At 41.7% G+C, this 23417-nt stretch overlaps 1 protein-coding gene across 1 annotated transcript; it reads left to right on the top strand.

Moving 5' to 3' along the window:
* Window positions 1-3406: 3406 nt before the first annotated feature.
* Window positions 3407-21902, top strand: LOC119724063. Its single transcript, XM_038194984.1, is given in 22 exon segments — window positions 3407-3410; window positions 3651-3908; window positions 4636-4792; window positions 5304-5517; window positions 6163-6343; window positions 8160-8453; window positions 8709-8984; window positions 8987-9038; window positions 9169-9289; window positions 9473-9637; window positions 10537-10689; window positions 11285-11660; window positions 12570-12763; window positions 13458-13628; window positions 16138-16281; window positions 16684-17056; window positions 17926-18119; window positions 18408-18578; window positions 18755-18867; window positions 19246-19508; window positions 20244-20310; window positions 21344-21902. Coding segments are annotated over 22 exon segments (4500 nt in total).
* Window positions 21903-23417: the final 1515 nt, after the last annotated feature.

Genomic DNA, 23417 nt, shown 5'->3' with positions numbered 1-23417 from the left:
TCTGCTTTCGAAAAAATCCAAGTGGTGGAAATATACCTAATTTGCATAAATTCAAAATGGCCACTAATTATATGATTTTCATATTGATTTGGCCATAACTCTCGATCTACATTGCTTTTTGGGGTAATTTAAACAACAATTTCCAATTTTTCACTATTAGTCTTGGGTACCTTTTGAGATCCCTATGTTTTCCAAATTTGCCAAATGCCGCGTAATAATTTGCATAAATGCCGTATATTAATTTGCATAAATAAAAATTAAAATCATGGCTGCCATGTGTGGACATGTTGACATTGGATTTTCCCTGAAAATACAAGTTCAGTTTTGTATACATAAATATCACACCACAGTGCATTTCTGTAAGGTCCTTAAAAAAGTCCCAAAAAATCCAAGTTGTGGAAATATGCCTAATTTGCATAAATTCAAAATGGCGGCGCAATGCGTATCTCTTTTTTCCAATGCCGTTTTTCTCGAAATGAGGTCGGCGAAGTTTGGTGGGACACTGTTGACATTCCTGCGGCGTGTCTTTGGAATAAATTAAGCTACATAAATCAATTTGGTATCATTGGAAAACCAATGATTTGCGCTTTAACATGATGCATGTAGCTTGAAAAGTCAAAGATGGGGGTTATTTTCATTATGCTGTGGCAGGTTTAAAGTTTCATTTAGATACCCCTTTTCTACATCGCTCTTAATTTTCTTTTCTTTTAGCATGTTCACCAATATCACACTGTGTTTTTGGCCAGTTGCATTGCACCACTGCCACTGACCAACAATGTGACCAGTGTGATGGAGACTATGGGCCCAATGGAGCAGCCTACTCAAGAGTCAATAATGGAAGAGAGTGCAGAAGTAAGTGGACCAGTAGGCGTATTTTACGTTACTTTATGTCAGGCCTTTTCACCTTGCATACCCATTTCGAAACAACACCAACACCAACATTTCGGACCACATTAAGCAGAATTAACTGATGGGTACCATCGAAGACAGGTAGGCGAGGCATACCATTCACACGTACACCAGTGTGTGTACAGATCAGCTGTAGATTTTGGACTTTCTATCACCCTGGTCCCGCGGACCCAACCCAACCTCATAACTCAGATATGGCGGTGTCCATAAGACGGTCTATGATTTGACTTGTACATGTGCAACTTAAGCTATAGTGCTGCATCTTTCTGTGCTTATTCTGATGCAATTTTGCGAAACTGACAGACAAGATGTAGGAACTAGGTTTCACAGAGTCAGTGACACCAACTAAAATTCATATTTTCTTCATTGGAGTTTTTTTTATTTTACAAGCACCGACAAAAGGCAGTTTTGTAGCTGTGACTAACTAAACAAGAATAAATCATAATGCGTCTTGGAATTCCCATTAGCGTGGAGGTTAACCAGAATGATCTTATAAGATGTTGAGCAAGATTAGGGAGAACAGAACTGCTCAGAGATAGTTTGCTTATTTAAGAACAAGCCTGGATATATATACACTCAACCAAAAAAGAAAGTCCCCCCTTAATATTTTTTTGTCTAACTCAAAAAGTACTGGGCACATCTTGCTAAAATTACGACTGAGGACTACAGAAATTCCTTAGCAATCCAGCAAAACTCTTTGTTTGGCAAACCCCCCCCCCCAGAGATATTGTGTACACAATTATGCAATTTATGACAAATGGTACCGAAAAAAGTTGCAATTTTGTATACATGTAAGGTGAGTGTAAACCACAACTTGCACGTATACAAAAGTGCAACTGTTTTCGGTATCATTGGTCATAAATTGCATAAATTCGAATCACTGTTTTATCACTCATTTGGGCCAAATAAAGAATATGGCTGGATTGCTAAGGAATTTATGCACTGAGTAGTCGTTATTTGAGCGAGAGGTGCTGATTAGTTTTTGAGTTAGACAAAAAAGTATTGGAAGGGGGGACTTTCTTTTTTGGTTGAGTGTGTTATTTGATACATTCATTTCAATATTAGAACAATGTTCTTGGAGGACTGACAGCAATGCCTGCTACCCAGGCTCCTGCGCAGACGCCCAGTGCGCATGCAGCAGTGGATTCTCAGGAACGGACTGCAGAACCTGTAAGTTCAATTTGGTAAAGCCAGATTAAAAGCAAAAAGAAATTTCGTATTTTCCCTTCCCCTCTGTCAACGCCGGCTGCAGGGACAATGATTTCCCACTCTTTCAAGCGCATTTTTCGGCGATCGTGCTGTGAAGCACCCCTGTTTGTTTTGATCAAATTAGAATCAAGATTTTATTTTTAATCTAAAAAAATGACATTGGAAACCTAAATTAGCAGATTTCTCTCAATGTTATTAAATGACACTTTTTGGTAGTTTTGAACACTTTCTTGGGGTAGAATTACGATTTTCCTACGCGTTTTACGGGCCGGTTGGTGCCGTGCAGCGCGACTTGCGTGCTCACTGTACACATCGCGCGGCGATCGCCATCTTTATTTTCGTGTTGCGTTTTGTCATTGTCCATTACGGACACACTCTCGCAAAATGTGGTCCGGCCGCTTTCTATACAAAAACCTCGTTGGCTCGGGGTTTTGTACGTAAACCTTATCAGTCAGCCGATCATGCTCAATTGACTTCGGCCAAACCGCAAGTCCCATCATAAGAAATAAGTAAACAATGTTAACCGGACCATTTTTTTCCAAGAGTGTGTCTCTAATGGTCGATGGGCTTTTAAAAAGAACTTTTGAAAATGGGAAAGACACTTTGGAAACATCCAATCAGTTTGAATATGCTTCATGAATTTCTGAATAAACGAGCACATTTTTTAACAGTATTTAATTACTAGTATTTTTCGGTCTGGTGGTGGTGGTGGGGGTGGGGGGGGGGTTGCTGGGGGGGGGCTAGACAGAAGATATATCAGAATGGCGCAATAAGACCGACAGCGGGCGCAATAATTTTGATTAGGGTTTAAAAAATTTCTACGCGAGTCGTTAATTTGCATAAAAAGTGCCCCACAATTTTTTGTAAACGAGACCGTCTAATTTAAAAATCGGTGGAATCGTGCAAATATAGACGAGGATCATCTCCCTAGCTTTTGGGCTATTATCTAAGAGTAGATTGGATAAAATTAGGGTCCAAAAATGGGTCCTATTTCTACGAGAAAATGTAGGGATGCCACTGGTAACTTTGGCAGTATGCAGGCTCAGCATTACCGGCAGGCTTCAAGAAAATTTCCTGTTTGCTTTCGGTAAACCCTAATAAAAAAAATGATCCGATAATTTTCATAGTTTTTTTTTTCAGATGCAATTGGCTAAGAAATTCCAATGAATAGGCCTAGATGTCACAAAAACCATTGGATTGATTAACCTGCTTGTGTCATTTTTTTCTGGCTGATTTTATCCACATGCCACTTGAGTAGTCCAAGCTTTTTTGTGGCTATTGAGGCCAGATGTGTTAGTACAACCCAGAGTTTTGTTGTACACCACAAAATTGACCTCAAAGTGTCTTTTTTTCTGACATTGTATCATCTTATTAGAGGGTACATAAACTAGAACTGATGAATGCATCTTTGCAAATATTAATATATCGAGACTGACTCCCCTAAAAAAAAATGGAAGTAAAAAAGGGTAAGAAAGATCAACCCAAACAGATTTTGAGGAAGTATTTCTTTTTCATTCATTTAATATTTACAGTGGGTAGCAGTCAAGCTCCAGACTTATCAGAGCACCGTGCCGCCCTGATCAAGGGGACGACAACACTCGAATCACCCACGGTCCTGGGCAGTACAGCTACCGTCTTCGCCAATGTCCCAGACTTTACAAGCATCAAGATCAATTGGAAGAGCTCCTACCAACCTACTGGACTTCCAAACCCATCCGCTGGTGGTCACCCATACATACAGCGCGTTAGCCTGGGTGTGATTGGAGGAAACGTTCAAGCTTACGTTAATCGTGAGTTCAACCTCCTTAATTTACAGTGAAAGTGCACACCATTGACGTCGCCAGGAGTTTTTAGAGGGGGCAAAGCTCTCAAAACCCTTTCACTTTCTCTAATATGTTCTCAATTTATCATTTTTACTAGGGTTGGCTGAGGGGACGTTTGCCCACCCTACCCCCATTGACACCCCTGCGGACGCCCATGTTGTTACATGTGCATTAAATTACCAGCAATATGACTTCACACCTGTCTTTTTTCCTCTTTGTTTTCTTTTCTTTTCGGGGGGGGGGGCTCCCCTCCCCCTCGCTGGTGTACACGCATGTGATTTGGTTGAGAGTGACATTCTTTGCAAAGTTTCTGTCGCAATCACTGGCGGAACCAAGTTTTTCTCTGTGTTTGATTAGTCACAGACTTCCCCTTTAACATTGACAAGATTTGATATACACGTTTTTTTACTGAATATAATCAATTCCATTTACCAAAAACGGCTGCAAACGTATATGTTTCGTGTCAATATATTGTTTGCAGGTCTCAACCATTATTTCTTTGTTTATTTAATTGCGCATAAATCATTTTCAGGCAATGTAGGACAAAACGAAAAACTTGAACATCGTTTATTTGAAGGGCGTCGTCAAAATGCAGCTATATTTGTGTGTATTACATCTCTCTAGAGTTGTCCTGCACAATGTTCCTTTATCTTGTAAATAATCAGTGTTTTACCATTTTGTCCTATGAATTAAGGAGGTACATCAGTTATATACACGATAGCCTCTCGATCCTGCTCAACAACGACAAATGGAGTGTATTTTAGTCGAGACAGCCCGGCTGCAATCCTAGTTGTCTGTGAATTCACGTACAACTTAAACTACAATCTCTGGACCCCAGCAAGTGGAGATGTGTAAGTCTTTGCCCGCCATATTGGAGGCAACTCTGATTGAACAGAACATTAACAAACGTTCCCTTCGGGCCATTGTATGGTCCATAGTTGGACATTTTTGTCCATGTCCTTTTTAAATGCCATTGAAAATGATCACAAACTAATTTTTAATTGTTGGCTAGGTCATCTTTTCCACATAATCACTCGTAGACGAAGAATACACGCAGTTGCGTATCCAGAATTACAAAATCATAGATGTCAGATTTATAACAGGAACTGGAAAAATGTATCGTTCATATTTCTTAAAAGAGGATTTACATTTTTTTTACAGCATGATTCAAATGTTGACTTCGAATCACTTCTTTTGTTTATTCCTTTTCTCCCCCTCCCTTTCTCTTTTGTTTAATTTGTGTGAGTGGGGCGGGGGAGCGGGGGATGCACTAAACTTCCCTTCCCCCTTAGCACTGCCAACGTACTGAGGAAGCTCGTATTTTTTTATGTTTAATATCTGCAAAATTCTTGCCTGTTGCAGAATGAGATATGATGTATCTTCAACCAATGGCGGGTACATGAAACTCTACAACAGAGACTCCTCCAATACCATCATCACACGCTACTATAATGGACAGACAGTGTCTGGCTATTCAACTTTCACCTTTGACTTTGTTGACCCTTACCACTGTGTAAATGTCGGTAGTGGATGTCGAACCACCATGCTGAATGCAGGGAACGATGTCACCACACAGGTAGGTTGAGTTTTAGGTTGATCCTGTTGCTTGCGGTTGGCAGCAGATCAGGCAAAGCAAACAAGTATAGACAGTTTTAAACAGAAATTAAGAGTTGACGTGACGTGACTACTAGCATTCAACATGAGAATAATTCGTCAGCCTTTTGTCAAGTGTAAAAAAAAAAAAATTTCCATACAAGTATTTCCATACAAAAAGTTAGATATGTTGCATGAAAGCGATCCTAATTAGGTTAAAATATGTCAAAAGATGAAGGCTGATTAATGTTCACATGCTCAATGTCATCATGGGAAAAAAAGTTTAAAAAGATGAGGAGCATGTGCATTAATGTACATAATAATATGAAAGTTACCCCATTGGCACCTGAACAGCATTGTATTGTGTTAACCCATTAGCCACAGCACTCTGTGTTTTATTGATTTTTGGAGGAGTTAATGCGATGTTATACAATTTAATACAAGTGCTAATTAATGGGTTCGTTCATTGATTGATCATAAAAAAACATAGTGTGCTCGGCCAATTTTAGGTGCGACAGGGAATTTTAAAATAGGTTCACCTGGTCATTGTGAAATTGACCATTGCATCAAAATTGTCGAGGGAAAGGAGTTAGTTGAAAAATCTCTTTAATTTGGGATCTCTTTAAAGGCAACAATGACGATCACTTGGCAAGGCTGGGCCGACGATCTAGCTGGCATTAAAGAATACCACCTGGAAGTACGACAGCTATCGGGAATCCATGGCAACGAGATGACAGAAATCTTTGACACCCCTGCCGTTTATTCCGGAGTAACCAACTCTGGTCAGACTGCCACTTTTCCTCATGTTGGTAGGTTTCGCTGGCTTAATTTTTCTGGAAAAGGGCCGTTTAAATTGAAAAAGATATTTAATATTGCTGTACGTAGCAGAGTTAGTCAGTTAGTCAGACCTCATCTTGAATACGCCGCTGCAGTTACTGATTATTACCAAGCCAAATACGTCCAGATGTTGAACAAGGTTCAACGCAGAGCTGCCCGATTTGTTCTCAAAGATTATATCGTACATCCAGCGTCACCAAAATGATCGAGTTGGTAAAATGGGATTCGGTAGCAAATAGGCGGAAAAATAACAGACTTACTCACTTTTGTAAAATCCACACCGGAAGTTCTCCTGTCACCATCCGGCTTAACAAAAGAACAGCTGCAGCTGACCACTCCAGTCGCCACTTCAATTAGGATGCCTAACAGCGACTTGAGACCAGAACTACCAGCAGTGGCGTAGCCACCGGGGGGGGGGGGGGGGGGGGGGGGGGCCCCCCCATGAAACCTTGTCGCCCCCCCCCCCCCCACTGAGATTTTGAGTTTCTAAAAAAATTATCATTGATCTACATGACGCCATGGGCCCTATTTTGTACTACAATGTATCTAAGATACAGTATCTTTTGCTTAGAAAATATTGGTTAAAGTGGTCAGAAATTGCCTCGGATAGCACCACAAAGCATTTAGAATCCAACATTTTTCGGGGCCCTTAAGCGGGCCCCGAACCCCACGCCTATAGCTCAGAATTCTGGTAGCTGATTCAATGACTCCAACCTCGAAAACAATGTTCACAAAATTTTCTTATGCCTTTAGCTGAAAAAACCTCGAAAATTATGTTTAAATTATTATCTTTTGTGCTAAGATAATTATTGGTTAAAGTGGTAAGAAATTGCCTCAGATCACACCACAGAGCATCGAAAATCCATTTTTTTTCGGGGCCCTTAGGCGGGCCCCGAACCCCACGCCAATAGCTCAGAATACCGATAGCTGATTCAATGTCTCCAACCTCGAAAACGATGTTCAAATAATTATCTTTTGCCAAGAAAATCTTAGTTAAAGCATGGAGGAAAGTCGTAAGAAATTGCTTCAAATCACACCACAGAACATCTAGAATCCAATTTTTTTCGGGGCCCTTAAGCGGGCCCCGAACCCCACGCCGTAAGGGCTTCGCGCTTGCATCAGTTATGATCAAGGTATGTCCCCCCCACTTTTGAGAAGCGATTGACGCCCCTGCTTGATGCCCCCCCATGAAATGTTCCAGCCCCCCCTCCCCCCCCCCCCCCCCCCCCCCCCCCCCCCCCCCCCCCCCCACTGAAAAATTCATGGCTACGCCACTGACTACCGGGTACCAGAACTCTTTAATTCTTCCCCCGGACCGTAGTTGATTGGAATCAACTCCCCCAGTCCATCACCTCCCTGAAGTCCCTTGAGTTGTTCAACGCGGCCATCCAACCTGGACAGAACTGAGCACACACCCCATGGCGTCATGGGCCAAGTTTGGCCTGTTGCCATGTATTAAGATGAAGATGAAGATGAAGATTGTATTATGATCCCATCGGCCATTCTTTTGGATCATTCTAGCCGCTTTCGACATAATCGTGAAATCTAACATCCACGTACCTACAAAATAAAGTTTTGTTTGTTTTAAAGTTGTTTTGTCAGTTGAAGTCGATACTACCTCTAGTTCTAAATTATGACGTTTCAATCAAGTTTTCAGTTGGATTACCTTGAAGAAGAAAGCTGTCACATAAGCAGATTGAGTCCCGCTCCAATGAGCCTATTTGTTAACCCCTTATTACCTACCTTTCCCACCAAATGCTCTAATTTCATATCCACACTTCTCAACAGGTGTTTACTCCATCGTCCTCACTGCTGTCGACAACGCTGGAAACTCCAAACTCAGCAGACGCTTTGTGTTCTTCGACGACGATCCTGACGATGTCACTTTGCAGAACAACGCATCTGTGCGATTACTTTTAGCGACTGAAGGAACCAACTACGAGTGGTTGATTGACCTCGACTCCAACGGAGGGATGACATCCGTAGTTCTTGATTGGACAAACAGATTCCTCAATATTCATCACCTGAATCAAGGATTGCTGAAACCCATCGGGTCGTACGTCAATGCAACTATTGATAGTGGTAATTGATTAGGCTCGATGAGATACCAATCAAATATAAACCTTTTCAGCTGTAGCAGCTATCACTTTATGAGATTTTGAAAAGATCGTAGGAGAATCAGATAATTACAAAAATGAAGTTCTTGTCATTTCCAACAGTGTAGGCCTACTATGCCTTTCATAGTAAGGAAACAGTAGGGTAGAGTGGAGTGAAGTGGAGTATGAGAAGGCCAAAAACATTATGTATAATCATATTGATGCCCTTTTCCGCCCCTAGGTTATGACCAGTACTTTGGCCAACGTGGTCGTGCAGCGGTTCCCAATGCCCTTGGAGTGACTGAGTTCCATGTCTTTTACGACATCGACCACAGCGGTGGAAGGACCACCGTCAACGTGAGTGACGACAACTCGGACAATTGGAGTAATGAAGCCACAAACACACAGGCGACCTACAACCTGACCTTAGTAGACGGTGATTCCATTCGGTTCTGGGTGGAGGCTAGAGACCTAGCCGGTCACGTTGTGAGGGACAGTGTGTTAGTTCACGCTGATTCAACCCTCCGACTATTCAAGATTTCAAGCTCATACCTGGTTTGTCGGATATCAGGTAAGATTTTAAACTTCCCTCGCCGAAATTCGAAAATTACAAATTTAAACTAATTATTATGTTTTTCTTTTCTGAATTTCAGCCATAACTTACTTGTAAAAAAAGCGAGCTTCTTTTTTTTTCATTTCAGAGTGGAGTGTACGACGTTTGATGAACACAGTGGTGCAAGCACTGTCAAATGGCGACTCTTTCACGTGGATAACGGCACTGAGATAGAACATGTCAATGAAAAAATTCCAGTTGAACATATTGTAAGAACAAGATGTAGACTGGTCTTGTAAAAAAAAATGGGAGCTGTACATTATGGCAAATTCGTTAAGCTATTTTATTCTCCCCTTCCCAAACAAACTTTTCATGAATATAGGTATATGAAAATGAAATATTGATAACGCACCTTTGTAACACACCTTGAAATATTTGTGTTATTTTTCCAGGATCGTGAGGACTGCAACCCTGCAACCTGCCATTGTGTCCCAATTGGTGACTGCTACGCCACAAACTACAAACCTTCATTCGTCGTCGATGATAGTGACTTTGAATACTACATCACACTGACAGTCACTAACCATGCAGGACTTGTTATATCCAAGACGATAAAAGTAGGTGATTGGAAAGATAGGTAATCATCCTCTCATAAAAATGTTATGGACACGAAAGGATAATAACAATATAATTTATTCGTTTATATTGCGCAAATTCCATAAGAATATGATCAATGTGCATCACAGTTTCAGCGTGAGATCCGCGCAATGTGGTCTCTACCTTCACAGGTACCCATTTAGTAAAGTGCCTTGCCCGAGTGCATACGCACTATGTTCTCTAACTAGTTGTAAAACTCACATAACGCCAGTTCTGCGTTCCCTCCATTGGCTGCCTGTAGAGTTTCGAATAGTTTTCAAATTACTTTTGCTTGTTTTTCATTGCTTACATGGTTCTGCCCCTGGATATAATTCTGATTTGCTCATTTCTTACAACCCTGCTAGATACCTCAGGTCTGCAAATTCGTCCCTGCTTGTGCCAAAAACTATTAAATCTTGGGGGGGGGGACCGTTCATTTTCTCATGCTGGACCTATGTTATGGAACAAACTTCCTAAAAATATTCCTGATAGTGCTACTTCCCATGAGTTTAAATGTGCTCTGAAGACCCACCTATTCAAAGCAGCATTTCAGTAATCGTCCTGTTTGATTCACTCTCATGTGTACTGTTTCATATTCATGTATTTTCATTTGTGCGTACTTTTGTTTCCTACTGTTTTTGCTGTTCATGTTTATTTGTTTGTTTTTCTGCGCCTTGAGCATCTAATCAAGACGGATTTGGCGCATTATAAATGCTCTTTATTATTATTATTATTAGTATTGTTCCCTGTAATGGTTTGAACCCATGTACCACGCGCGGCACACAAGTCGAACACTGTAACCATCGCACCATACACAGCTTAACAATACCACTCACAGGTATGTCATTAACACTCGGAGTCATTTTTGGTATCGCTTTAGACCGAACGGATAGTGACGCCAGACAATGTGGAGCAAACTGCCGAATCTCTGGCCAAACAAACCAACGACACTTCCTCCATCAGTGCCGATGATGTAGCTACCGCGGCCGACCTGTTGGACAGCATTGCCAACGCGCAAGACACATCCCCAGATGTAGGTTAAATAAACTCTAAATTTTGTTTGGTTTTGGTGTGGTACATCTTGAGCAAAAAGCGTCTGAAATATAGTTTCTAATAAAGGTTGTAATTTGACGGCTGTATCATGCTTGCTTTTACGACTTGGCGTTTGTCCTTGGAAAAGAAGCATGCAAGACAACTGGCTTAGGAATGGTAGACTAAAATATATATCGGGCATTAAAACCTGTTTGTGTATGGAAACTTGAGATATTGAAACGCTTTATTTCAAATTTCTAAAGAAGGAGAAGAAGAAGAAGAAGAAGTGTTCAAAAGGTAGAAGGTAATTACTTTCTACCTTTTGAACCGGTTTTTGTCTTTGACTACTAAACACTAATTCGGTAACAGCCATTTTCTGCGATGGCACATGTAGGCTCTCACAGGTTGTGCTCAGGTAGTACGCACGCACTCCGCGCTATACCAAAAACGGTGACCAAGATGCATGTACGCCTGCTGCACGCGAGCATGACACCACCACAAACGTGGCTTCTACTTTTCTTTTCTATTTTAGGCAGATTACACTTTAGGAAAAAAGAACATTTGCCATATTTTTAAAAACTCAAAAACCTGTACAGGTAACAGCTAATGTCGTCAAGATTGTGGAAAACCTTCAACAAGTAGACACTCATGAATTAAACGACACGGGGGGTGCGGCCAACTCATCCTCACGCATCATCCGGGCTCTGGAGAAGCAGATCGCAAACGTTCTCGCCGCGGGGAAGGACGTCAGTGAGGTGACGAGCAGCGTCGCGGTCTTTGCGATGATTCTGGATCCCAACTTGGTTGTGGAAAGGCTTCAGTTTGTAGCTCTGTCTGACAGGAATGAGACCAACTCTCTTTTGGATGATAACCTTGAGGTTTATTACGGTACCAACAGCACGGACGTCCCTTTAGGGAAAGTTGAAGCATCGGTCTTACTACCAGGCGTTATACTGAATCAGTTCCCAGCAGGTGAGAAACTGGTCCATAGGTGTCATTATATCATGGTATGTACATTTCAGAAAGCAAGAATAGTTATGAAAATCGGTATGTTATCAATATTTACAAGCGTTACATTCAGTGTGTTGATTTCCGAACAAAAGATGTCCGCATAACTTAAACCAGGTTTCAGATACGTTTTGTGGACTTGCCCAACGTCCTACCAACGTAAACGTAGGTTTTCCCCTCTCTAGAAAACAGGTTTAGAGGCATTTTTGGTAAGATTTATCCGTGGCAAAATGAAGAAAAACGCTCAAGGGAATCAAAGTAAAAAAACGGGTTGAAAGAGTTTTTATAGTGTGAGTAAAATGAGTTTTTTTCACATGTTTTTCTGAACTACACGAAAACATAGGAATTCCCACATTATAGGTATGTAACGTAAATATGTATGGAGGGTTTGATTTAACCGGAGGATGCAAATCAGACATGTAAAGTTCAACATTAGAGGCAGATTTCTGTCATGGTTCTGTTTGTCAAACATCCTGAAAAGTGAATCATATCGGTTGGAATGGTGAACCACAATGTTTAAAAGATAACTGCAATGGACACAAAAATGAAAAGCGACAGACAAGAGGTGACGAACAACGTTTGAAAAGTGAATCACACATTATTGAAAAACAGAAGCAAGACGAAAACATGTCCTCTTTACAACAACTATGCCTCTCAATATAACTGTTCAAATTAGTTCATGCTGTGTTCTTTGTGCACTATGTACCAGCTCATACACACGCGTTCTCAAAGATGAGGCACGGGTGCATTTTGGTTAACACTAATGGTCGCCATTGGTGCCACCTAAGAAAAATGACTGTCGCCGAATTGGTCCATATTCTGTGTCACTTTTTTCTCTGACAAATCAGTCTGGATTACTTTTGTGTTAAACAGACAGCCCGCTTCCGGTCAGTTTTGGCCTGTACACCAGCAGCAATCTCTTCCGATCCCAACTAATTGATGACAGTCGGTCCACGGACAATCCCCAGACCATCGGTAGTCTCATCATCTCTGCCAGTCTGCTGAACGTCAGCATCACCGATCTCCCTCCTGAAACGCCTGTTGTCATCACCTTCAATCTACACAAAGTAAGAATCTACTTTTGCCGTTGGAGTTCCCAGAGGACCAGACTAGTGTCCTCTTTGTGTCTATCTGACTGACTGACTGACTTTTGTCGCTTGTGATTCAGAAAACTACATGTATACGTAGGCTGGTGAAGAGAAGCAGACAGTGCTATCATATAGGATTCCCCTTTAGGCTAATGAATGACACAAATCTTGCCCATTGTGTGGGCAAGATGGATGAACAAGCTTCCAGTGAATAGCCATTCTGAATCAATTCAATATTTTTTTTATACAACACCTGAATAAATCCTCGTTGTCTGATAATGGTTGTCATTGATCCCCAGTCATTGCTTTATTCATCCCAATCGACCAGCCGCAATCGATTCATCCCAATTGACCAGCCGCACTGCAAAAAAAACAAACCTTTTTCCAAGTTTCCCTTGTGCTAGAAAGAATGTGTATTATAGGGGCTAGCTTGCATTGGTCCGAAATGGCCAAGTTTGGCCATTCCCAGTTGAAAGTGATTGCATTGATACATATTTCACCTGGAACCTGTGCGTGAACCTAGTGACATACAATATCGCATATTTGTAAACGTGCGTCTGCAACATTGCCGCACGACAAACTGCATGTGTATGCCTTTAGCTATTGTATGCCTTTACCTATATTGATTTGTAAGTCCTATAGGTAAGTGGTTTTTTTTTTTTTTTTTTTTTAGGAATTCCGCCAAAATGAAAACTCCTATCAAACGGAGACCTGCGTCTTCTGGGATTTTAGTCTTCGTGGCGGCATTGGTGATTGGTCAACAGAAGGCTGCAGGAAAGGTCAACCGACCAATGGGAGAATAGTTTGCATGTGTGACCACGCCACCAATTTTGCTATACTTGTGGTGAGACTGTTTTTTTTTTCGAAGAGGAATCACATATTTAAAACATAGTTCTTATTATTGGGGGGGGGGAATCGATAGTCTACTGCTGTGCCAGTAGATCATTTTTACGGATTCATTATTACCCCTGGTGATTGCCGACAATTAAACATACCAAATACCATCTCAGCTGCCAGGGGAGTATACAGCTCGATGCTACCATTTCGGGGCAAGTTAGCTAATCACAATAACCATCTCTGCCCTAACAGGTACCCATTTACTCATGGGTGGGGAGGAGCAATGAGTGACTTAGTGCCTTGCCCAAGGCCACACGCACCATGACCCCAGGCTGCACTCGGACCCACAACCTGCAGAATTAACCACAGACCACAAATTCAATGCCCCAGACCATGAGACCAAGGCACTCCACAAGTTCAATATATTAACTCTACCGATGGACACACACGCCTTTTAGAGAAATATTTTCAATATACAAATATTGAGTGGCTCAGCGTGGAATGGGAGGAATATTATAGCAAGGTAAAATCTGGATTTTTCCATTTCACGAGGCGCAGCCGAGTGAACTGGAAAAGTCCAGATTTTACCGAGCGATAATATTCCTCCCATTTCACAATTTAAAGCCACTCAATATTTGTTTTATATAACTGACATATAGATCCTTGTCATTTGATATATTTCAACCCTTTTTTTTAATACAAAACTGGAGGAAAATGTATTTCTCTCTTCCAAACCACCCCTTCACGAAAATGTTTGAACCAACGCTGTAGCGCTGGCTCTTTGGAACAATACGCGCTACGCGCAACGCTGAACGCGCCCACCAGCATGCATTTGCAAACAAATACCGCGTCTTGATCCTAACTGTTGAATAGTATTTCCCATTTCCCATGGGCGGATAGTATACAAATATAACATGGTTTGAGGGTGGACAGTCGATATTTGCTCCCCGAGGTATTGGAAGTTGACAAACTAGTTCCCTCGGCTTCGCCTCGGGAACTAGTTTGTCAACTTCCGATACCGAGATTTCATGATTTGCAATCACATGTACGCGTGATTTTTTATATTTATATATATATATGCACCTACAACAAAATTCGGGGAAACTTGTACAGCTCACAAAAAGAATATTTTGGTTGCTCAACTTCAATTACTAGTTCTGTTCGTTTGCAATATAATACAGTTACTACAGTTGTATACAGTTGTTTGTGTACAACTTTCTTTCGTAAATTTTCTCCAGTACGGCATCATTGAGTTCTGGAAATTAACATTTACGCAAACCGTGCAACCATGCATCTCTCCTGGGCGACTGATGTTTGTGCATGCGTACTGCACCCGTGCGACAGTTCCTCGACTGCTCTGTAAAGCGCATGCGTAGTAGACTGTCGCACGGGTAACCCATGCGACAGTCTACTACGCATGCGTATTTACCCTGTGCAAGAATAACATCTGGCACGTGATGGTGAATTGACCAGTGAGAGTTCGGCTCTTGATCACGAATATGTATGAGGTCAACCTCGTCCCCAGTGCTTACTTTATTTCCAACCGCGTTTCCAATAGTACACCTTGGATAAGAAACTTTCTTCCTGTATCCTGATTGGATACCGCAACTGGCTAGTAATGGATTTTTATCGTGTACTTGGTGCTATATATTCACAACGTGCAGTACGTGTTTCGTGATCATTCGTCCACGCCTTCTCAAAAAAAATAATTTCCTTTCCAATTTGCTTATATTAATATGAAATATGATACTGCATGTTGTCTCGATAAGATCGTAGCAGTTTGATTTCAAAAATCGTGTTTTCGTAACTCACGCCGTGCTCGTGCTGCTACGAATTGACTCTGTTTTTACCCCAGACACCGCATACAAAAACAAACCCTAATGTGTAACGCATATCCAGGCACCAGACTGTTCCTCATTTGCATACGTGTGCAAAAATCTTGCACATGCAAATGATCAAATACCAGGGTGAGAGAGCAGGTAGTGGTGGGCGCGTACTGCTCGACACCCTGGGGACGAGGTTGGTATGAAGTATAGTAATACTTTTTGAGCCGCGGCGTGAATGGGAGCAATAACGAATGTCATGTGATGTGAGTTCCACCAATCAAATGACTAGGATCTGTATGTCAGTTATATAAAGGAACATATTTGCGACTAGAATCACGACTAGCACCAAAACATCTCGACCGGTTTCGGAGTCAAAATCTTGACCCCCCGAAATTCGTTCTCACGCGCCATTGCAAGAATAATAAAAGAAAATGCTCAGTTTTTCAAGTATGGTTGTGTGGATGTTTATATCCTTCTTTGAAATGCTCTCTCCAATTGATATAATATCCTGGAATGCGTTTTGTAGCCCAAGTTGGCGCATTCCAGGACGTCATGTATAGTCTGTTTGCCATTGACCTTTCCCGTTACTCCCTGTACAGCCTCAGCACTGTATTTTTTTTATCACTTAATATAATGTAATACAATGTATAAGAGAAGCTAATGGTTAAAGGAGTTACTTAATCATTGCAGACAAGTCCCATGAACACCGTGGACGAAGCTGCAGAAGATCTTGTATCGCAATCCAACGATACTTCCTCAATTGACGCCGACGCCTTCGATCAAATAGCGGACCTGCTTGATGACATTGTCAACTCTCAAGATACATCTCCAAAGGTAAGTTACTCATTTGCATATTTATGCCGCACAAGACTACCAACTTTCTAACTGATCCATCGGAAAGTTTGATGTAAGTGTAATTGTTAAGTGGATTGTGTGCATATTATTGTTCACAAGTAACAAATTAAACAGTCTGTTGTTTGACAGAAAAATTGACTGGAGCAGGTTGTGAACCTGCGACCTCCACGTTGCCATTCCAGAGCTTTCCAACTGAGCTATCCAGCCCTATGTTAGTGGTCCCCCATTTTGACAAGACATAAACTTCGAAACCTACAAACTTTCATAATGCTGAAACTTTGTTTGAGACGATTCAATGCATATTGACACATGAAAAAAATGCCAAACGCATGAAATGTAAAATAAAGCCAATAAGTTAGGTTTGAAATGTATCTGACACAGGTCACAGCAAATGTCGTCAATGTTGTGAACAACATCATGCAAGTGGACACCCGAGAATTCAACAATTCGGAAAACGCCGCCAACTCTTCATCCCGCGTTGTCCGCGCCCTGGAGAGGCAGGTGTGGAATGTCCTGGCCGCGGGGAAAAACATCAGTGCGGTCACTACCAGCGTGGCGGTCGTTGCGCGTCACTTCGACCCCGATGATCTTGTCAACGGGCTGGGGTTTGCGGCTATTTCTGGAGGGAGTGGCAGCGAATCCTTGGTTGGGGAGGATATAGGCATCTATTGCAGTTCCGACGGGGGCATCCCCGTGGAGAAAGTGGAAGCATCCATTGAACTACCAGAGGCAATACTGAAACTATTTCCCACAGGTAGGATATAAAAAGCGGTGACAGTAAACTATTTCCCGGCCCAAAAGTAAAACACTTGAAAAAATCAATATTGAATATTATAAGCTAAAACAACTGGTGCGCTTTCTGTAATGACTAGATTTCTTATCTAGTAAGTATACGCTGAATGCTCGCGATAACTGCAGGGAAGGTGTTTGTAATGTTTGCTATTCCCAGAGGGCCAGCCTATCTCCCTCTTCATAATTCAATGACTGACGCAATAACTGTCACTTGGGAGTCGGGCAGTGCTATCGTATAGGAGTACCCGTAATCAATGAGTTAAATCCGTTCCATTGTGTACACAATAGCATGAAAAGACTTCCAGTGAATAGTCATTCTGAATCAGTTGGACAGAATGCATTCGGACCTTTTTTTGCCATGTCTTTTTTTTTGCGAAAACAATTTGTTTCAGTTGGTCAATCTGCATTCATTATTTTTCATTTTTTTCACCATAAAAAAATCAAGGAGAAATCAACAACCAGGCACGTTTTCTGTATTTCGTATGAGTTTGTGGCAACTTTGCTGTGGTTTATGAGCTTGAATGGCTGATCCAAGAAGGCAAGCTTAACACCCTTTTCGCAACTCAGTGACTGACTCGCCGACTCTCACTTGCTAGCCGGGCAGTGCTATTGTTTAGGTTTACTTGTAACGCCAATGAAATGGCTAAGTCTTGCCCATTGTGTACACCAATGCATGAAAAGACTTCCAATGAATAGCCATTTTGATTCAGTCTGTAATGTTGTGGGCCGTTGGACCAGATTTACAAAACTTGCACAGTCTTTTTATTTAAGAATGTATTGTTTGAATAAATAAATTTGCACTTAGATCGTTCCATCTGTCTTATTAAACAGGCAGTGCTGTACCCATCAGCTTCGTCATGTATGAGAACAGTAATCTCTTCCACTCCCAACAAGTGGACAACGCCTCTTCAACGGAGTTCCCCACTGCCATCGCCAGTCGTATCATCTCTGCCAGTGTACCAAATGTCAGCATCAGCGATCTCCCATATGACAGTCCAGTTGTCATTGCTTTTCGCCTAAACCCTGTAAGATGTAGTCCTGTCTTACAAATATGTTTTTCTGTCATATAAAATGTTTCTTTTCTTTATTTCTCCCTAGTGTGATGTCTAGTTAAATAAGATTAAACGTTGATTCATAATTCACGCGGATACAAATGCAAAACTCATTTTGCATCACGAAACAGTCGCTGCAAAATTTGCTGGAGTTGACTGCTCAACATTTGTGAATTTGCAGCGCGAAAATTCGCGCACGATGTCACAAATTCAGATTCGCGAATGAAGTGGTCTTCATTGTGGTTATTTTAAAAACTGCAGGTGTTGACTCCAACTGAGAATACCGAGCAGACGGAGACCTGCGTCTTCTGGGATTTCAGTCTTCGTGACGGCATCGGTGATTGGTCCGCTGAAGGCTGCAGGAAAGGTCAACCGACCAATGGGAGAACAGTATGCCTGTGCGATCACGCCACCAATTTTGCCGTTCTTGTGGTGAGTCTTACCGAATAAGGGGAGAAATAGTTTTGATATTTAAGCTAGATTTCATGGATAGTAATATTTGAGAAGATGATTTCAACATTTCTGGTATATCTAAAAAAGAAAAGACCATTTTACTGAGCAATCATCAAGTCCAAAATATATCATCTTATTTCCCTGTCTTGTTGCAGAATATCCATGGCAAGAAGTTCACCAGTTTGGCTTTGGACATTATCAGCAAAATTGGATGTGTTGTCTCCATCGTGGCCTTAGTCATCACCATTGTCATATACTCATCGTTCAGGTGAATTTTAGGGAATACTTTAATTAATTGATTAGGTATTCAGCCAGTCACAAGTCAATGCAATGAAAAGTACTCGATATATTTCAGACATTTGATTATAAAAAAAAAATGGCAAACGACCGAGCGAGTTTGCAACTGAGTAAAATTATGTCCTAAGGCTAACTCTGAAACTGTTCGGGTCTAGCTTGACTATAGGCAATCCTAGCTTAAGCCGCCCTGAGATAAACCTGCAATTTCTTTGCGCCTTTCTTAAAGGTCCTGTTTAGGATCGAAACGTTTGGCCTTATGATGATTTGAATATTTCAGGTCTATCCAGTCAGTGAGCAGTTCGCAGCACTTCTATTTATTTTAAAAAATATTGCTTGTTGGATGATACAGGTCGTTGAGATCGAAGACCCCCAGCCGCATCCTCATTAGCTTCTCACTGTCTCTGCTGTGTCTCTACCTGGTCTTCGTAGCCGGCATCGAGCAGACGTCCTCCCGCGTGGGTTGCATCGTGGTAGCCGTCTTGATGCACTACTTCACGCTGACGTCCATGGCCTGGATGGGCGTGGAGGCTACTAACTTGTACCTCAAGCTGGTCAGGGTCTTCAATTCTGATGTGGAGCATTTTATGATCAAGGCGTCTGTCGTTGCTTGGGGTAGGTGATCAGAGATGGACTATGGACCGATGCATCCCATGGTGTTCTGACCAATCACTGCCGTGATTTATGTCCCACGTGCGTGCACTGAAGTCCGACATGCGTACACGCACATACAGCTGCATGACCATAGAGCTATATTAAATATAGCTCTATGAGCGTGACATTGGAGAGGAGCACGTGTTACTTTCCCAAGTGCGCACTGGGCGGAGCATACTGGATCAGTCCAATGTTGAGTCACATTGTTCAAGTCTGAGTCACTTCATTTGATGCTGATCGAGTCCTGAGTCACTAAGTTAACATCCAAGTCCAGGTCTTGAGTCAGCTGGTTCGATCTGAGTAACAAATTACATGATTGGAGTCCGAGTCACAAATCACTTGGTGCAAGTTTGAGTCCAAGTTTCACCACTTGCTTTGATTCCGAGTCTGAGTCACGAGTTCCATGGTTTAATTGAGTCTGAGTGCAATTCTCGAGTCACTTGGGCAGAGTCTCAGTTTGCATTAGTATGATAAACGCTGTATTACAAGGAGTGTCATCCCACAAATTAAACTTGGGAATTATCGGTTCAATAATTTTGTGTAAGTATTGTCGGTGAAGAATAATGTGACTCGTGAGTCAGGATCGAGTCCTCAGTCTCAAGTCCGAGTCATGGTAGTCGAGTCAAAGTCTGACTTTGTTATCAAATTGACTTTCATTTTACGTTAAGCATTTTCGTAATCATTCTCAAATTTCAGGTCTACCATCGCTCATCATAGGTGTGATACTGGCAGTTGATTATACAGTGTATGACAACGAATACAGGTGAGTCATAGCTGGGCTTAATGGGTTATTCAGGAGGGCTAAGTTATAAACACCTTTGCTCTTATACCAAGTTTAGGTTTTAAATATTTTGGGCAAACTTTAAATTATGCCAACACCAAAGGCTTACTGCTGTGTTTTGTTGTCAGAATGTAATAAGAAATGGTCTCCAATGTCGCATTATAGAGAGGTGTCGCATCCAAACGGATAAGTGTATGCGTAGGGTTAACTATTACCGACAACTTTGTTGTTTCGCTTCCTGAAAGCGTACACATACTGTACTCTCAGTTGCCAATAAAATATAATTAATCAAAATAATAATAATAATAATAATAATTATCGGTATTTAAGAACGCTCTTATTAGTAAACTAAATCACAGCGCTTACAGTATTATTATTACTTCTGATCATTGGGCGAATTAAACATTCCAAATACCATCTCAGCTCCCTGGGGAGTATACAGCTGGATGCTGCCTGTTAGGCGCAAGCAAGCTTATTCAATCACAATAACCACCTCTGCTGTCAGAGGTACCCATTTACTCCTAGGTGGAGAGAAGCAATTAGTGACAAAGTGCCTTGCTCAAGAGCACACGCACTGGACTCGAACCCACAACCCGCAGCTTTACCCAAAGACCACGAATCTAGTGCCCTTAACCACGAGGCCACAACACTCCAATGAAAACGTCGCAGAGCTGTAGCTAAACGTGCTTTGAAACGCAGACCGATTGAACAGATATGTTCAGCAAATCATCATCTTAATGAAATCATGCATGATTAATGTTTTGTCAGAAAGAAGTTCAATAGGCAATTTACTATGACTTTTAGAATGAGCATAGCGCGTAGTATAGTATCTGTGCCGTGTTCACGCGTAGCGGATAGCGAGTAGTGTATGACGTCACAAGACCACATAAACTGACCTGACTACCTATCCGGCACGTTATTCATATCCATTCACTTGCGAAGCCACTCTGGTTACTTTTTACGAAGGCCCTAATTGTTTCAGCTGCTAATTTGAAATTCATTTGGTTCTTCGCAGTTGCTTCTTGAAGCCCGGAGCTGCTTTCTTTTTCGGTCAGCTGCTCATCATAGGACTGGTCTTCCTTTTCAACGCCGTCATCTTCGTGCTGATCTCGCGCAAGGTCCTGTGTAGAGACAAGAAAATCCAGAGCACCGCCAACACGAGCAAGAAGAAACGGGACAGGATCATGAAGCGCCTGCAGAACATTGCCGCCGTCTCGTCCCTGCTGGGCCTGACCTGGGTCTTCGGTCTGCTGTCCATCTTCGAGGCTTCCAGCTTCGCCTTCCAGGTCATCTTTGCCGTCTGCAACTCCCTCCAGGGCTTGTTCATCTTCCTTCTGTTTGTCGTGCGCCAGGAGAACATCCGCGCGTCCTTGATGGTCCACCTGCGAGGACCAAACCGGGTCGGCGCCAACGCAGCTAGCTCCACCGCAATCAGCAAGCTTGTCAGCAGCGCTAAAGAACATGAAGAGCCAGGCTCAAATGCACCAACCGATGAGAGCATGCCCTCAGAAAAATACGACCAGGATAATGGTTTTTCCAACAGCCCCGAAACAGAAAAGATTACACACTTCTAATCCAAAACCTTTTAATGTTCGAGGAGGTGAATGAATATATCCATAGTTCAGTAGTGAATCAGTACAGCAGTTTAATATTTTTAAGATATGATTTAAATTGAAGCGAAACATTAAAAAACTTTTACTAAATGTCTTTGATTTGCCAAATATGTTTGAAAAATGTTTAAGTTGTTGCTTAAAGGGATGGTTTGTAAATTGCAGGATTTCCTGCGTGTTTTGGTTTTAAAGGTAATCAGATCATTTGCGCTTTATGTATTTTTTTTTCAAGCAACAACATTGCTCAAACTCCAAGTAGGACGCACAACAACTAATGTTGTTCTCTCAGCCCGGGCAGTACTTTACATTTTGAGGAAAAAGAAAATGTGTGCACATTTTTGGTGTCGTAAGGGGAGTTCGTTGTTAGCACTTCCGATTTAAAAGTTACTGTTTCGATGTTTGAGACGTGATTTTCAAAGTTTTTCTTTGTGGATCTGTAATGATACATAGGTTCCTTCATGCCTTAATTTTGCACGTAACCGTTTTGGTGCGATATGCCAGTGTAAGAGCTAAACAAAACGAAATGTGTTTCAGGGGTATGATTTATTATTATCATTATCAATATTTCTTTCTGGTTATGAAACCAGAGATTCTTCAAAAGCTCATAGGCACTGTAGCCCTTGCAAGCCTGTAGAGAGAAGACAATGAGATGAAGTTACAGTTTAAGAGGTCAGAGGAAAATCCTAGAAGAACATTTTTGGGAAAACCTTAGGAGAACATCCTGGCCGGGAAAACCTGAGGCATCAGGTAGGGACTGAAAACCCAATCCACGTCATGTGGCCTGAGCAGGAATCGAACCCGGGACACAGCGGAGGTAGGCGAGGATAGAACCGCTGCGCCAACCTGACTCTCGTTTATAGCTGTATATAGCTTGTGCCATCTTCACTTGGTTGTATAGGCCTCCATAAATTAGCTTGATTAGTTTTGACAATTTTATTAGGCCGGCTGCCCCGTCCGCTAATGCTTGCAGTAACACACTGGCCTCCAGTGCTATACACTGCTAGTTCCAGGCACACACTTGCACGTTTGTCCGACTATTTCTGTGCGCATGTCGGACATTTATCAAGGCTGTGATTGGTTGACAAATCATGGGGGCGGGGCTTAATTGATTCGTCCATCTAATTATATCTTTGGTTAAGATAACAACGGTGATTATTTTCAGGAACTGTAAATCAAGTAATTCGATTTTATACCGCATGCACTTTTAGTTGATTCAAGTTTGCTTATTACAATACCTCCATGTATACTCTATTACACAGATCATCTGTATGTCACTATATCATATTTTCTTGGCCTCAGCTATAGAATAAATTATCAGCGTAAGATTACCCCTTGATATTTTCCTTGATGAATTTGTTTGAAGAAAAGTCAATTTTTGGCCACTTTTGACAAAAAATTTAAGGCTAACCCCTTGCATTTTTTTCAATTTTGGCCCAAATATGAAATTGCTTGAAAGTTGCTAGAAAGATGCTTCAAGGG

This window comes from Patiria miniata, unplaced genomic scaffold (genome assembly GCF_015706575.1).
Source record: "Patiria miniata isolate m_02_andy unplaced genomic scaffold, ASM1570657v1 HiC_scaffold_17, whole genome shotgun sequence".
Taxonomy (NCBI): domain Eukaryota; kingdom Metazoa; phylum Echinodermata; class Asteroidea; order Valvatida; family Asterinidae; genus Patiria; species Patiria miniata.
The sequence above is the reverse complement of the archived record's forward strand: the minus strand, read 5'-3'. Positions and strand labels throughout refer to the sequence as shown.